We start from the raw sequence: 16,405 nt of genomic DNA on the forward strand, positions 1-16,405 counted from the left end.
CCAGACTGACCTCTGCAAGGTACTTAGTGCAATGCGTGAGAGGCCTCCCCCCAGATGAGTTCCCTAAGGAGGGTTTCTATACAATTGAATTCAGGGGCAGGGATCGCAAGCGGGGCATTCTGCAAAACATAGAGGAATCTTGGTAGTGACATCATTTTAAAGAGTGCGGCTCTCCCCATGAGAGTCAGAGGGAGGAGTTTCCAGTGGTGGACGTCGTTGACCAGCCTATCCATGATCGGCTGGAGGTTGTGTCTTGCATATCTAGTGAGGTCAGGTGTTACCCAGATCCCCAAATATTTAAGCCCTGGCGTTCAAGCCGGTATGGACAATTCGGTAACTCGGTCTGCTCCCCCCCTTCACTGAAACATTACGGATTTCTTCCAATTAATTTTCAACCCACTGAATTCTCCGTAAGTGACGAGTATTTGAGTTACTATGGGGCAGCTCCGAACTGGATCAGCCAGGTATAATAGAAGATCGTCTGCATAAAGAGATATGGGGTCTTCATGCCCTTCGGGCCACTTAAATCCCTTCCATGCCCCGCTTTGACGAAGCCACAGTGCCAATGGTTCAATGGCAAGGGCGAAGAGGAGAGGGGAAAGGGGACAGCCCTGCCGCATGCCTCAACCTAAGGGAAAGGCTCTGGAGGTTCATCAGTTCACTTTAACTTCTGCCCGGATGTTTGTATAAAGCAATTTTACCCAACCTAGGAAGCTTTCTCCAAATCCAATTCGGGCCATGATTTTCAAAAAAAAATCCCAACGGACAGTATCAAATGCCTTCTCAAAATCTATTGCCAGCAGTGCTAATGGGGTATCGAGGATGGGGCCCTGTTCTAGCGCCAGGTGGAGTCGGCGTAGATTCATCCTGGTTGATTTATGAGGCATAAAGCCACACTGGTCTGGATGTATAAGTGTATCCGCTAGCAGTTGCAATCGGTTAGCCAAGAGCTTGGCCAGGACCTTGGCTTCGCCATTGATTAGCGAGATCGGCCTATAAGACGCACATTTCTCTTGGGGTTTACCCGGCTTGGGGATCACCACTATGGTGGCTTTACATAGGTCGTCCAGGAGGGAGCCCCGCTCTAGCATGGCCAGCAGCATCTGATGCAGGGGAGGTGCTACGTTTTTACCTCCCAGTTTCTGCCATATTTCTATGGGGAATCCGTTTGGGCCCGGGGTCTTCCCCGGCTGCAGCTATTCCAGGGCTTCTACCAGCTCGGCCTCAGAAAGATCAGAGTCCAGCATCTCGCGTTACTGCGCCGATAGAGTGGGGAGCACCACTTCATCAAGAAGGGTCCGGTCCAGCGGTAGCTCCGGGGCATGGTATAGTTCAGCATAAAATTGGGCGAAGGCTTCTGCTATTTCGGCGTCTGACCGACAGATCTCACCCTGCGGGGTGATGATCTCACGGACCGAGCGCCGACCCTCATCCCTCCTCTCAAGCCAAGCCAGCAGCTTACCGGCTTTATCCCCAAGCTCGTATATCCGGGCTCTGGATTCCCAGTGGGCCTCTTTGGCGTTGTCTAACATAAGGTTTCGGAGGCATTCACTGGCGCGTTGAAGGGACACGTGGGTCTGTGGGGTAGGGTCTAGGGTATGCTCATTCTCTCTGTGGGTTACCTCCTCCTCTGCCTCAGCTATCTTCCGGAGCCTCTCCTTTCTTTGGTTCGCTGTCCAAGAGATTTTCTCTCTCCGCAGCACGGCCTTGTAGGCCTCCCACAGCACCATCGGGTCGGTTTCATCAGAACCGTTAATCTCGAAGTACTCGGTTGAGACCTCCATAAGGCGGTCCACCAAATCCGAGCTGCCTAAATAGTAAGTGTTCAATCGCCACGTTCTAGGGGGGGCCGTTCCCTGCAGTCACTTTTCCACCAGGAGAGGCGAGAAGTCCAAAACCCCCCGGGGGAGCAAGTCTGCCGAGAGCATATTAGACAGGTCTGTGTGTAGAACAAATAGGTAATCAAGCCTGGAAAGGGAGCCATGGGCCCCGGAGTGGAACGAATAGCCTCTGGTTCCCGGGTACAGTTCCTGCCATACATCACCAAGACCCAGGGCAGACACAAAGTTAAACAGCTTCATGGGGAGGTTCGGGTTGCGTTGTCTAAGGTGCGAGCGATCTAGGGTGTTACACATGAAGTCATTGAAATCGCCTCCCAGGAACCACATGTCCGATTGGTGCCTACCCATCAAGGAGGTTAGGTCATCAAGGAGTTCCTGCCCCAGCCCAGGTGGGGAATAAATGGAAACCCCAGATCTTTGACTATTCCCGCCTCCTTGAATGTCTGCCTATCATGCAGCACTTTAGGCTGGATCATGGACTGATACCGCTTGCACTTTATGGGATTCCCACAATCTAGTGCAATCTTTCTTCACAAAACCTTGAAAGGAATGTCCATGCCAACCCTTCGTTAAAGAGCCATGTATGTGCTGGTGCCTAGTCCTGCTTGCTATACTTTAAGACACCACCCATCCTTTGTCTGCTGTAACTTTCATGAATGCCTTCTGTTCACCTGGCCAAAATATGCTAAAATCATGAACCTCATTCTTCTGCAGAAATCTTGTTTTCATATCCACTGAATTACATAATATAGTAACGAGATTTCTTCCCAAACTTTCTAATTGGAACCATGTCTCGCCTGCTGTCCAGAAACTCCATTTGCTTCTGGTGACCTATTGAATGAAACGCAAAGCCCTCAGGATAACAAATCATCCTCAATGTTATGTAAGGTCCTCATCATGCAATTCCAAGATGTGCCATTATGACGCCCACCAAGCCCCCGCCTGGCTATATTTTCCATTTCGGAGTTTCAGTTTCTTTCTGGAGAGCACAAGTTGGCAGTAGAGCCTTCTGAACCAGCACTCTTGTGGAACCATCTTTAATTGTAGAAAGCTATCAACTTTGGTATTTTGGCTGGATCTTGTTATTACTATCAAGGACTCAATGAAGACTTCAGGTCTCAGTGGGTTGAGGAGCATTAGTCCTTCGATTAATGGCAAGAGGTGTATGTCTGCCTTCAAATCCCATGAATCTTGATTGTTTGTTTTTAATTTTGTTTAATTTAGAATGCTCTTTTGATCACAAAAGAACGCTCAATAGATAAGAATTCAGATTTGAGAAGAAGCAGTGAGCTTCTTACAATGGGGCGGGTTTGAGTGACATTCTGACCAGGTTGTGGAAGGGAATAAATGGAACAGTCACCGGGGACAATACGTAAGTAGACATACATAGATTAAGGACAATGCACATTGGACATTCTTAAGTGCAGGTAGTCATTAATACCAGCTGTGCTCAGGATGTAACCATGATGGGTGAAGTGCTGCATGTAGGCAGAGGAAGTTAGGAACAGAGGCAGGCTAGAGGAGAGGGAAAACTGTTAGCTGCCAGGCAGATGAGAGGTAGGTTAGGAGGATAACACAGAGGTAAGAAGGTAGGCTTTTAGTTTGGTTTTGAACAAATCTTTGTGGACTGTTTCTGTTTTTCGGATGCCCGGTGGAAGAGAATTCCATGCAAGTGGAGCAAGAAGAGCAAAGGAGCTGGATCAAGAGGAAGAACAGGGAAGGCAAGGAGCCACAAGGGTAGCGAGGATGCAGAGCACAGATTTTGCGAAAGGCACAGTGAGAAAAAGCAGTGGCTGCGAACTCTCAAGTGGTTAATAACCACTGAACAGGTTATCACGCCTTGTTCTATCGAGAGAGGGGCGCCCGCTACCTTTGTAAAGCAGATTTTGCGAAGGCTTGCAGAGGTGGATAGATACAGTGGTTTCTTGCCATGGACAGATTTGTGAACCACGATAAGAAATTGAAACCTAACTTTGTTTTGCATCTTTAGCCATCCAGCCTGATGACGATTCAAGGAAGTAGGTGTGAAGTGAGGGAGTTCAAAGAGAGTCCTGGTAGAAAAATGAATGATCTTGTTGAAAGGACAGAAAGTGTAGCTGGGGGAGACCAGAGGATTCTGGCAGAGTAGTCCAGTTTAGAGAAGACAAAAGTGGTCAAGAGATGCTTGGCAGTGTTGAAAGGAAGAAGGTGCCTGATTGTCCAAATATTTAGGAGGTTGAGGCGAGTTGCTGTTCCAGTTTTGAAGATGAGGGTAGAGAAGGTGTGAGAAGGGTCATTGAGGATGCTGAGATTTCTAGCTGAAGAAGAGTAGGTGAGAGTCTCAGTTAGGAACAGGATAGGCAGAGGAAGAGATGAGGGAGAGCTTTTGGCCAGGAAGAAGGGCACCTCTGTTTTGGTAGAATTTAACATCAGAGAGTGTAAAGCCATCCAATATTTAATGGCAGAGAGACAGTTGGAAACTTTGATAGAGAGTTCAGAGGAGGGTTCAGAAAGAGAGAAGATCTGGTTGTCGTCCATGAAGAGTTGGTACAAGAACTCAAAGGAGGAGATTAGTGCCCCAAGAGAAGAGGTGTAGAGTGTAAAGAGGAGCGGACCCAAGAAAGAGCCTTGAGGAACACCAACATTTAGAGGAGTGAGTTGAGAGGTGTTTCTCCTGAAGACATAGAATTGGCGAGGTGCTAGGTAGGATTCAATACAGGCAAGGGCTTGATCACGAATCCCAAGAAGAAAGAGAATATTAAGGAGATCAAAGTGATTGACAGTGCCAAAGGCAGCAGACTTTGTGGGGCTTAAAGGCATTATAGAAGGATGTTGGTCATAGGTTGCATCAGCAGAGTATTAAGGTTAACTGTTGAGTTAATTGGGGCTTGAGAAAGGAAAGTGATGGGAACACAAACACACATGAAAATATATTTGCTTATCTCAAATCAAACCCGGAAAACCAGAAAAGCACAAGGTTCAAAGCTTCTTCAAGACGTTCAAAGGTTTCTGAAACCAAAAAGGTAATCCTGCCTATTTAAGTCAGGGAGTGAGGGGTGTTTTGCTTCATATTAGCATTTTATAACAATGCTCAATGCTAAGCCTTTTTCTTTCCTGGATGAAAAAATGACCAAGAATAACTTACCCTTTACCTGAATTATTGAAAATAAATGTTGGTTCTGATGCTGCAGAATCTCTTGATCATAGACAAAGTACTTGAAAAGTGTTAATGAGAAAAGGAAATAAAACAACAAAATATGTAGTGATTGTCAGCGTTGGTCTTGGAGCAGAAGAGAACAAGCCAACTGTAGGAGCCTGATGGACATTACACAAGATCAGGGACTGTATTGAAAGGCAGAAACTGATATAGTTTTTCTTACTTTTTTAAAACAAATTTGTATTGTTTTTATTTAACATGGTAACATATAGACTGACATTCCAATGTACAACTTTGCCTTAAAAGGTTAAGTCTGTTTGTCCCCCGCTCCCCCAAACCCCCCCTCCCGCCTACTTGCATCTAGTAGCACAAATATTTTGCAACTGAATTTTACTGCGTCCCTTATTTTCAATACCTTACACTGTCTTGCCTACCCACTCAACTAGTATCATCATACCCGGTGCCAGTTATATCCATTAATATCTTTCTCTAAGCCTCCAACCCTGTATTGCTCTGTTCCGGGTTATGACTAGCTGCTTCTTGCCAGGCCACAGTCTCTGCGTTCATCCATTTCAGGAGATCCGCCCACCACCCATGTGTCGCAGGCCCCTTATGTGCTTTCCACCCCATCGCTATCCTACATTTTGCCAGTATATATGCCAGGTCCTTTAGCTTATTCACGTGTCTAGCTTTCTTGGGTCTTGCAAAGCCACCCAACAGGCAGGCTTTTGGTGATCCAATGTCTAAGGTGATACCTGCCCGTGCTAACACTTGGGCTATCTCGTCCCAAAATTGTCTGATTTTCCCACAGGCCCAGAACATATGAACTAGATCTGCATTAATTAATCCACATTTTGGGCAGGATTGTGCTGCCGCGTGCTGAACTTCGCTATTGTTCCAGGGGTCAAATATTCCCTATGTGTCACATACAATTTGATCCGCTGTAATCTGGCATTTCTGGACACCTTCTTGTGATAAGCCATAGCCCTGCCCCACATTTCATCTGACAATTGTTCTGTCTGACCTGCTCCATCCCACATCCCAGCCTGTCCATCAATAGCTTGTATATCCTTGAAACCTCATGTCCCCCCTCTAAAATGTCATACAGCATCTCTAGCTTTTCATCCTCTTGTGACTCCCCCTCTACCGTAAGCCATTTCAACCTAATTTGGGTTAGCAGGTGGGAGCATCTGAGATGTTGTCCCAGGTGTAGCCCAGGGTCTGCCACCAGTTCACTGAAGTCTAGTGGCATCCCTTCCTTCAGCACATCTCCCACTGTTGCCATTCCCCTGGGTTCCCAATACTTCTCTATTCACTATACAGTGTGACCAGTGGGATCTGTGGAGAATATGGTTCCACCCTCCCTAGCAGCTTGCAGGCCCATCGCCATACCTCCCATCCCAGCTTCAATAGTTGATGCGAGCAAGATTCGCAAGGTGCAGTTGTCCATGCCACTTCTTTGAGAAAGTACGGGGCTGCCGCTGCTTGCAGCAACCGTGACTCCTGTGATGGTTCATCTGTCCGCCATTTGGTCATAAATTGTAGTTGGCTAGCAACAAAATATACCTCGAAATTGGGCACCCTTATCCCTCTCTGCTCGTACGGGTTGTACGGGTTGTGCAGCTTCTGTAACGCCACTCTGCATCTCGAGTCACGCCACAGGAAGCTCCTACACTTTCCGTTCAACCTCCCAAAAAACAGTTTTCGGGATATCGTGCAGGACATTGACAAAACAGTGAAAGAGTCTCGGTAGCACAACCATCTTAAGCAGGGCTGCTCTACCCATCATCGACAATAGCAGCCTGGCCCAGAAAGACGGGCCTCATTACACGGTAGGCGGTGAGCCATGGCGCTATTAGCGCCATGGCTCATGCCGGTAAAATACCGGCACCGCCTTGGCGGAAAGGGGATTTACCGCCCCATTCCAAGGTTGGAGGGGCGGTAAATCCCCTTTCCGCCATTGCCCTTTCCCATTCCCATTTCTTCCCCATAGGGCTCTATGGAAATGGGGAAGGCGCTAATTACGGCACCGCAATTTTGCGGTGCCGTAATTAGCTCCGAGGTCCCTTAGCGGGTTGGATTTTAACGCCTGCAAGAAGCAGGCGTTAAATCCTCCAACCCGCAAAGGGACCTCGTAGTACGGCGGTAAGGGTTAACGGTCACCGTTGCCATTAACGGTGACCGTTAACCCTTACCGCCTTCCGTGTAATGAGGCAGTTCTCTATCTTGTCCTCTACTCTCTGTGTATTCTGCATGTGCTCGGTCTTTGGGTCATGGTCTGTATCTACCCCCAGGTACCTGAAGAAAAGTGATACAGTTGTCGAAGCTTTTCAGGTAATGGAACTTGAAGGTGAATGAGTGATTGAAGAGCAAAAGTGATAGTCGATAACAGAGAAGTAACCTTGTGAAGTTATTTGTTGTGACAATGTTTAGCATAACGGGTAATAAGTGAAATATTTAGTATTTTTGTCTAGTTTTTTATTTTCCTTCAACTTTTCAACATAATTCAGAGGTGAACTCAATTCAGTTTAAATATCTCTAAAAGCTCAATGACAAAAAGTAACAACTTGAACACAACATAGCAATGCCAATGCCAGTTCTAACCTTTTTGCGGTTGTCTTTCATTGTAGTCCTACTCTGCAGGACTACAATCATGCCACCTTTTGGGCTCCAAGAAGGTGAGTCTATCACAGACATCAGAATGGATGGCAAAGACATTCTACCATATGTGGATCTTAACACGCATGTTGAGCTCGTCTGCTAGGGAGCTGTAGTCCACAAAATCTGCCCTAGTTGGAGACTAATGTACTCTACCTCCTAACAATTGTTCCCATTTAATTAAGCTGGAATTGTCATCATGTTGTTGAGTTCCTTCACGTATTTTGCCCTGCCTTTATTCAGTGTGCCTGAAGGTGTGACGGTTTTATACAGATCCCATTCATTTGGTATAAGCAACTCTGTATATTGTTGGTTCTCCTAATGTCTGCTATGCGTTGCACTGCGCTGCAATGGCATGTGATGGACAAGAACTACCTGACTATGGCATAACCATCTCCAAGCGGAGTGCTTGTACCGGGTAGATTGCTCTCATACTTACAGGACATGGGTTATTGAGAGCAGCGTTGTCTTCTATGGTGTAAAGCTGGTTTTCTGTACCCCCCCCCCATTTGGCGGGTGCAGAACCACCATAGTTTGATACATTAAAAAACATTAAAAAGCACACTTTTCTTAAAGCAGTTCTGAAACATAATGCAGCTTGGAATTTAAATGTGAATCGGAGCGTTCACTCTTAAGCACAGCGCATGGCTTGTTTTTCAGCAAGGAACATTTGCCACACAAAAATGCATCCACCACAGACCCGGACGGCTCTTAGCTGTGTAGGCAGCAAGATAGTTGTCTGAAATTGTCCAAAATATCCAGATCAGTGCATTGTATATACACATGAGCTTCCCAAGCATTAGCAACCTCAAGGTATTGCACACTAACAAGTTTTTTTGATATCTCTTCAATTCATCTTCTTTGATGGAATGTCCTTCGAAGAGGCTTGAAGGCATGCCCATGTAGTCCTTTCCTAATGATCTCTGTAGTTGAGTTCCCAATTCAGAGGGACCCTACCAGAGACAAGCCGAGTAGTTTCTCCTCTACACTGCTAATTTCTGGGTATTCCCTGCTATGTTCCATGCTATCAGAGCCTTCATAGCAGCCAGAATCTCTAGGACCGTCATCCTTGTGTTCCGAGGTCAAGGGGCGGCTCTCTGAACTGCTGCTCCCATCTTCAGTTTCGCTTCCGGCTGCAATACACAAATCAGAACAGCATTATATTATGGACTTTGAACCTTATGATGTTCAAAGAACTACATTGCTCCAAGCCTTGATGACGTAGGGTTAAACATGACAAGTGCAATGAAAGTGCAAGGCAAAAAGATAAAGCACTTTTAAAATGTCTGTTTGAGATAGACAAAGAAGATTGGATACAGAACAATGGGCAAGGAGACACACATTGTCAATTCTAATGGAAAGCAAACCATGAAACACAAAGAAGCAGAAGAAGAAAAAGTGTTATTTATTTGCAAACAACCACAGATGTCTTGCTTGGAGATATGGTCGAAGCCAAATCCATCAAATTTTTCCGGCCCAATTTGGTAGCAAAATATATGTGGTGGGTGGGTAAGGGTCGTAATTAAGGTGGGTCTCCCCCCACATATATTTGCGGCCACATGGCTTAAAAGATAAATAAATCGAGGACACCAGGGCCCGGGCCATTTGGGGGAGGGGCTCCTCACATTGAGAGCATCGAAGAAGTGACGATCAACACAGGGCTGCGGGGAGAACCGTGGGGAACCAAGAAGGTGGAGGCACCCCCCCTCACTAACACATAGATGGCCAGAAGGACTGGAAGGGGCTCCCCCATCTGGACAACGACTCTGGGGATTTTCGGAAAGGTGGGATAGCCAAGATACCGACCGCACAAATTGGGCATGGGCCCCCCGAGGCACAGGATAAAGGAAAGAGACCCCCCCTGGGGAAATAAATTAAGAAGTCATCAACCCGGCCTAATACGAGAATCAGCGGCGAGGAGAAGACCCCCCAGCAAGGAAGGGGAACCAGGGAACCAACCAACTGGCGGCTAAGCAAACGCGTGCCCCACCTAAAGGGGACCCCACAATCATACTACGGGGGAGGGACCATACCCCCCTAAGAGGGGTAGAGCCCTGCAGGAGGGTCTGGCTACTCCCAGCCAGCCAAGCTAAGAAGAGCAAACAAATTGGAGCACAATTCACTTGAGAGCAGTCAGGGGTGAGGCCCCCGAGGGGAGAAGACACTACATAAGGAGACGACAAGGTAAAAGTGGCAGGGGGAGAGGTGAGGAGAGGTGTACCCCCCACTCCCGTACACCCTGGGGGCACAAGGTCCCATTGGAAGGGCTGATTGGGGTGGGGGCCTCCGGGACTAACCCCTGGACCGGGTGCCCACACAGAGGAAACACCAACAACGGGGGGCACAGACCTGAGAGTCAACGCAAGACCTGGCGATAGTGGGCCGGCCTTAGCCTCAAGGATGGGAAGAGGGGTAAAAAACACACAAGCCACCCCATTCTGCTACAAGGACCAGGCGGTCCCGGGTGGCGACCTTTAAGGACAGCATAACAGGAAAGAGACGGTACTCGGGCCCTCAGAACAGAGGGACCTGATCCCCACCTACAACCTGTGCATCAGGAAAAGGCGAAGTGGAGGCCTCCATCCCCGGGCCCCCAGTGATATCCAGTGAATCCGGCAAAGGTGAGGGCCCCCAGGAACCACCAATGGGGCGTGTGCCCACCTTGGTGGGAGCCAAATCATCGAAGAACCTCACAGTGAGGGCAGTGTGCGGATAGGGATGGGAGTTGCCAAACCCGGGAGGAGGCGGGAGGAACCACCCCGCACAGCTGGCCCCCGCACACGAAAGGCAGAAATAGCATACACAACGAAGCTGAATGAAACGGAAGGCACCCCTTCAGGAATTCCGCTTCCAAGAAGTCACAGGGCACTGAGGCAATCCGGTCCCAGGAAGAAAAATGGATCAGACTGGGCAAAAAGCAGAAGACTACATGTCCACAAAAAGAGATATTGCAACCATACTGCAAGAAATAAGAGACATCGGGCACAGGCTTGCGAAAATGGTCCAGAGACTGGACAAGGTAGAGGAGAGGCTACACAAGTCGTCAGTCAACATCTTGGAAATGCAGATTGACACCAGACTGTCCGTCCTGAAAAAGAAGGATGAGGAGAGGGCCTTGCAAATGGATGATTTCGAGAACAGGGAAAGGAGAAACAATCTGTGGTTCTTTGGCCTTCCAGAGGGGGAGGGGGGAGATGGAGAGGGACATATGTTGAATGGTAAAAGATGTAATTTGCCTTCTGTTTGGGAACGAGGTAACAACTGACCCTATGATAAACAGGGCACATAGGGCAGGGGGCCGAGCGGGGTGCCCTCGCTCCATCCTGGTGCGCTTTCACTACTACGCAGAAAAGACAAACATTTTGGAGGAGGCCAGGACGGCAACACCATCACATACAATAATGCAAGAATATCGATCTGCCAAGACCTTTCTGCGGTTACCCTGGCCAGACGATGTCTGTGTAACCCGCTGACACAAAGCCTACCTGAAAAGGGGATCTGGTATTGTTGGGTTTACCCCTTCTCGCTGTCCTTCGAATACATGGGCCAAATATCACGGCTGGTCACCGAAGACGACATCAAGGGGGCAATCCGAGAGTACTTGCACCCTACAGGGAACCAGAGACAGCCCACCGGGGAAGCTGTGGGAACAAGAAACGAGAAAGGAAACACGAGGGACAGGATGCGGATCCTGGGATAGAGAAAATTTAAGAAACTGAACACCCCCTCACCACCCCACAACGACAGTCCAGGAAGCTCCAACGGGCGAAGATGGACACGGCCTGGGCAAAGGGAACAGTCCCAGGACAGGACCAGGAGATGGCTCACACCCCAGGTTAACAGCAAGTATGGGGGGACTCATCGAAGGGGGATATGCTATAAAAGCGACAATCACAATGGGTGGGTCAGGGGGGTAGAGGGGATCCAAGACCGGGGGGGGGACATGGGTGCTCTACATATGAGGTGTGTATAAAGAAGGGCCCTGAAGAAGTGGGCGCACTGGTGGTCCAGTCAAGTTCAAGGAATGGTCGAACTCGTTGGCTGGGTGCAGAGGGAGGTGGGTGGGGGGAGACAGAGGGAAGGAACTATGGGCAGTTGGGGATAGGCTCTACCTGGGGTGAGGGGGCCAAGGGGGAGGGGGAAAGAGGGAGAACAGAGTTAGTGGTTCTGAGAACACAGCAGGCCCCAGCGGCATGACAATGGCAAGGTGAAACAGGTCACGGGGACCTCCCATGAATACATAACGAAGGTGGGGAAGGAGACAGACCCATACCATGCAATGGCTGATCAACTGCCCGTCCTGGAAATAGATTCCCTAAATGTCAGGGGGATGAACTCTCCTACAAAGAGATCTCTCCTATGCAGAGAATTCTAGCGTGCACAATTAGACCTGCTTTTCCTCCAGGAAACCCATTGGGAGAAGGGAAAAGAACTGGGCATTCAAGGGGGAGGGATAGGGGAAGTGTTGCATGCCTCCTATAAAACCAAAAAAAGGGAAGTGGCGATTGTAATGGCTAACGATCTGGGGTTCAAAACGGAGGCCTCAATTAAGGACCCGGAAGGCCGATATCTGTTCATTAGAGGAGGTCTACAGGGAATCCCAATTACTCTGGCAGTGATGTATGGCCCGAATGAGGGTGAAGCAACATTTTGGGAGGAAGTAGGGGAGACATTGAGATTTTTTACGGAGGGCACCCTCAGAGTGGCAGGGTAGTTCAATATGGTAATAGACCCCTCGAGAGACAGGAAGAGGATGACAACACAGATATCCAAATCAATAGACGACCCCGCAGCCCGGAGTTTCTGCAAAATTAACCACGAGTTGGGCCTAGAGGATACGCTCCCTAGCTCAGCCATAGGAGATCCCCCATACACATATTACTCAAAAACAGACACAAAACATTTTCAAGGACAGACTACATCCTGGTGGATGGTGCCTTACTGGCCCACACACAGAACCTAAGGGTGGATCCGGTCCTCTGGTCTGATCATGACCTGGGGAGGGTCACACTGATGGGAGGTTGGCGTCGCCGACAAATGGGGAGGACACTGTCTGTTGAAGGACACTGTAACAGCCCAAACGGTGCTAGAAAACATAACACAATACTTTGAGTTGAATGGAGGTAAGCCCACACATCCTATTGGACACATTTAAGTCTACCATTCGGGGGGGGTCCTAATAAAAGTAGGGGCACAAAAAAAAGTAAAGGGGCAACCAGGAAAAGATTCTACGAGAGAGGATAGCAGAAGTACAACCGGGACGAACACTGGGTGGGTCCATCATCCCAGACCAAGCCGTGGCCCTAGACCAGTATAAAACCCTACTTAAGGATCTACTTTTGAGCAAGACCGAAAAGAACCTACTGTTCCGCAAACAAAAATACTCCGAAAAAGGGGATAGGGTGGATAGAATACTGGCTTGGAAACTGAGGGAGCCCCAGAAAAGCGAAATGGTCAAAGCCACGAAAACTGACAAAGGAGCACTGAGATATGACACCCCGGGGGGCCTTTAAGCAGTACTATGAAAAGTTCTACAAATCAGAATTTAATGGAAATGAAGCCCTCATAGAAGACTTCCTACCCAAGCTATCCATACCGGCTCTCGCGCAGGACAATGCGGAAAGATTAGAGGCACCGATATCAGAGGAGGAAATAGTTCAGGTAATAAAGGCAATGAGGGGGGTTACAGCAGCAGGGGAGGATGGGTTTTCGGTGAAGTTCTACAAACTATATCGCTCCACTCTGGCCCCACATCTAGCCATGGTTTTTAACGCAATTCTCCATGGCGACATCTTGCCTGAAACAATGATGGGAGCCATTATGGTGGTCCTACCAAAAGAGGGTAAAGACCCAACGGAATGCTCTTCTTACCGCCCAATATCTCTGCTAAACATAGATGTTAAGATCCTGGCAAAGGTACTCAGGAGGAGGTTGGAGGGGATTATGCTCACGCTTGTCCACGGGGGCCAAGTGGGCTTCATTAAAGGGTGCCAGGAGTCGGATAATATCCAGAAGATCATTGACCTGATCCACTATGCACTGCACAGGAGACTGAACTCAATCCCAGCCAGCTTTCCCTTACTCGGAGGAAGCCTTCGACAGAGTGGAATGGAGGTATATGATGCTGCTTCTACAAAAAATTGTATTTGGGGAACACATGAGAAAATGGGTGGGCACTCTGTACAGTGCCCCTGAGGCGAGAGTGCAGGTGAATGGGGAACTTACGACCCCCTTCAGCCTCTCACAAGGCACAAACAGGGAAGCCCTTTGTCCCCTTTAATATACGCTCTTACGATGGAACCCCTGGTGATAGCTGTGAGGAACCACCCGGGAATACAGTGGTTTCTAAGGGGTGAGGCAGAATTCAAACTTTCTCTTTTCGCAGACGACATCTTGGGATATCTAGTGTACACCCTCACGACGCTCCCGGCCCTTTTGTCATTTATCGATAATTTTGGGGCCTTTTCAGGCTTGAGAATTAAGAAATCCAAATCCAAGCTCCTACCTCTCTGAAGGACCCGGTTCTAGACCCTATGAACAGTCTCTTAGGGTTCAGGGTCAAGAAAATAGCACTCCAATATCTGGGAGTACCCATTACCAGAAGCCTACCGATTCTAGCAACAGCCAACTATCACCCGTTGCTATACACCATTAAATTAGATTTGAAACAGTGGGGCAACATAATCCTATTATGGTATGGCCGAATGACGGAGGTAAAGATGAATATCCTGCCGAGATTACTGTACTTGTTCACTGCCCTCCCCACGAAGGTCCATGAAGCTACCTTTGAAGAACTCCAGACAGCAGTGCCAAGATTTATCTGGCAAGGCAAGACCCTGAGGACCAAGAGATGCACTCTAAACCTCCCCAGGGAGGAGGGGGCTTTGGCCTACCCGATTTCCATCTATATTATAAAGCTGCCCAGCTTTGAGTGTTACTGGAACATATGCGGGACGAAATGGGTACAAACTGGACCTATTTAGAGGATATGGACATGCACCCGGCCAAGGTGAGGGACCTCCTGTGGGCACCCCATAAGGACATTCCATGAAGACTACTCGACCACCCCACTGTAGGAGTATTGTGGTCCCTGTGGAGCGGGGGCGCATATTCAGAGAATCTCTCAACATGGCCCTCCCTGATGGTCTTGCTCTGGGGCCCCGTGATAAAACTGGGGGACAGAGGTTTCCTGAACACGCAAAATTGGTCAGAGAAAGGTCTGGAAAGGGTGGGACAGCTATTCCAAGGGGGGAATTCCAAACGTATAAGGGAGTGGTAGAGGCCTTGGGAGACGGCGGGATCACAGTTTTCGAATACCTCAGACTGAAGGGAAGCCTTTGCGACCGGAAGGGCGACCGGAAGTGGGGGGAGAAATTCAACAGACCGTTAACCCCTTTCCAGAATGTACTAGACTCAGCTAGTGGCAGGAAAGGGATGGTGTCCAAATTGTACAAAATTATGAATACTAGTGACAAAAAAGATAGGCAGGGTTGCCAACAGTACTGCAATGACCTGGTGGGGGAGGAACTCTCAGAGGAAGTGTGGGGCAAAATATGCAAGATTGCTTTTCACAGGAACCTCTTTATGGACGCTATAGAGCACACTTTCAAAATGCTCCAGGGATGGCATAGAGACCCCCTCAGGATCTCTAAGATGTTTGCGGGGGCTTCCCCACGGTGCCTGAAGGTGTGTGGCCAGGTGGGATCGAGAGGGCATATGTGGTGGCACGGTCCACGGTACAGGGATATTGGGAAGACCTACGGGGGTGGATCACTGACGTCATAGCGGAATCACTCCTGCAGGACCTGCTGACAATGCTATTGGGGATACCACTGAGATCAAGGTCAAGGTTGATCGATGTCGATGTCTATGGTCATTTCCAGTGGGCTTGCTATTTTGCTGTGTTAGCAAAGGGGGCCGTGATGCATTGTGGGAAGTATCTTGTAAGGACATTGAAGGGGAAACTCGTACACCCATTGTTGATTCTTTGGAGTGCCTGAGATAGGAATTACATATGACTAAAGATGGCAACCTATTTTGCTATCATTGAGTATTTAGTTAAGGAGTACACTATATCTAGAAGGAACTCTAAGTCAAAGAGGGAAGGCGGCAGGTCTTCCATCTGTAAAGGATCAAGAAAATCCAAGGGCAAACAGGTCTTGCCCTGGTAGGAGAGCATCAAGGCTATAGAGCTCCTGACATGTCAAAATCAAGAAGTGTCCTGGCACACTTAAAACTCCCCTGAGACTGTCAGTGTTTTAGACAACACTGGTGTGACCTCCCAAGATCCTTGTACACTAGATCAGGGACTGGCTATCAGTCTCAGGGTGCTAGGTCTGCTTAAATAAAGGCCCTTCACTGGGCTGGATTTAGCTCTTCTACCCTACCGCGGATGTCTTAGAATCTCTTCTTTTGAGTTGGTTCAAGTCAAACTCTTCTGGTTGCTAGCTACTAGTACTCCCCTCTTACCTGTCTCTTAATGGGGAAGGCACTGAGGTGACCTCCATGTGCCACTTGCAAACGCTGGACGTCACTGGAATGGTTGGCAAAGCACAGATGTGTCCTTCATGTGCCACTTGCAAACCCTGGACCTTACTTGAATGGGTGGCAAGAACCACTAAAACAACATGTACATGCTGTACTCCATCAACATTTTTTTGCTCACTTTAAGTGTGGCTGTACCTCCATTCTTACAGGTGTATATTTTGGGTTACTCATAATCGTGTACTCCATAACATTTTGTAAAATCTTATCTTTGCGTCTGGCCTCC

General features: G+C 48.4%; 1 protein-coding gene across 1 annotated transcript in view; it reads right to left on the reverse strand.

Moving 5' to 3' along the window:
- Positions 1 to 7,159: 7,159 nt before the first annotated feature.
- The window catches only part of SASH3 (SAM and SH3 domain containing 3), a 516,850-nt gene continuing 507,604 nt past the window's right edge, over positions 7,160 to 16,405 (reverse strand). The window contains exon 8 of the mRNA XM_069612974.1: positions 7,160 to 8,768. Coding sequence (XP_069469075.1) covers positions 8,578 to 8,768 — 191 coding nt within the window. The 3' untranslated portion in view covers positions 7,160 to 8,577. The remainder of the gene's footprint in view (positions 8,769 to 16,405) is intronic.

The sequence above is a fragment of the Ambystoma mexicanum genome, chromosome 5p, assembly GCF_040938575.1.
Source record: "Ambystoma mexicanum isolate Mex_15411 chromosome 5p, UKY_AmexF1_1, whole genome shotgun sequence".
NCBI classification, from domain to species: domain Eukaryota; kingdom Metazoa; phylum Chordata; class Amphibia; order Caudata; family Ambystomatidae; genus Ambystoma; species Ambystoma mexicanum.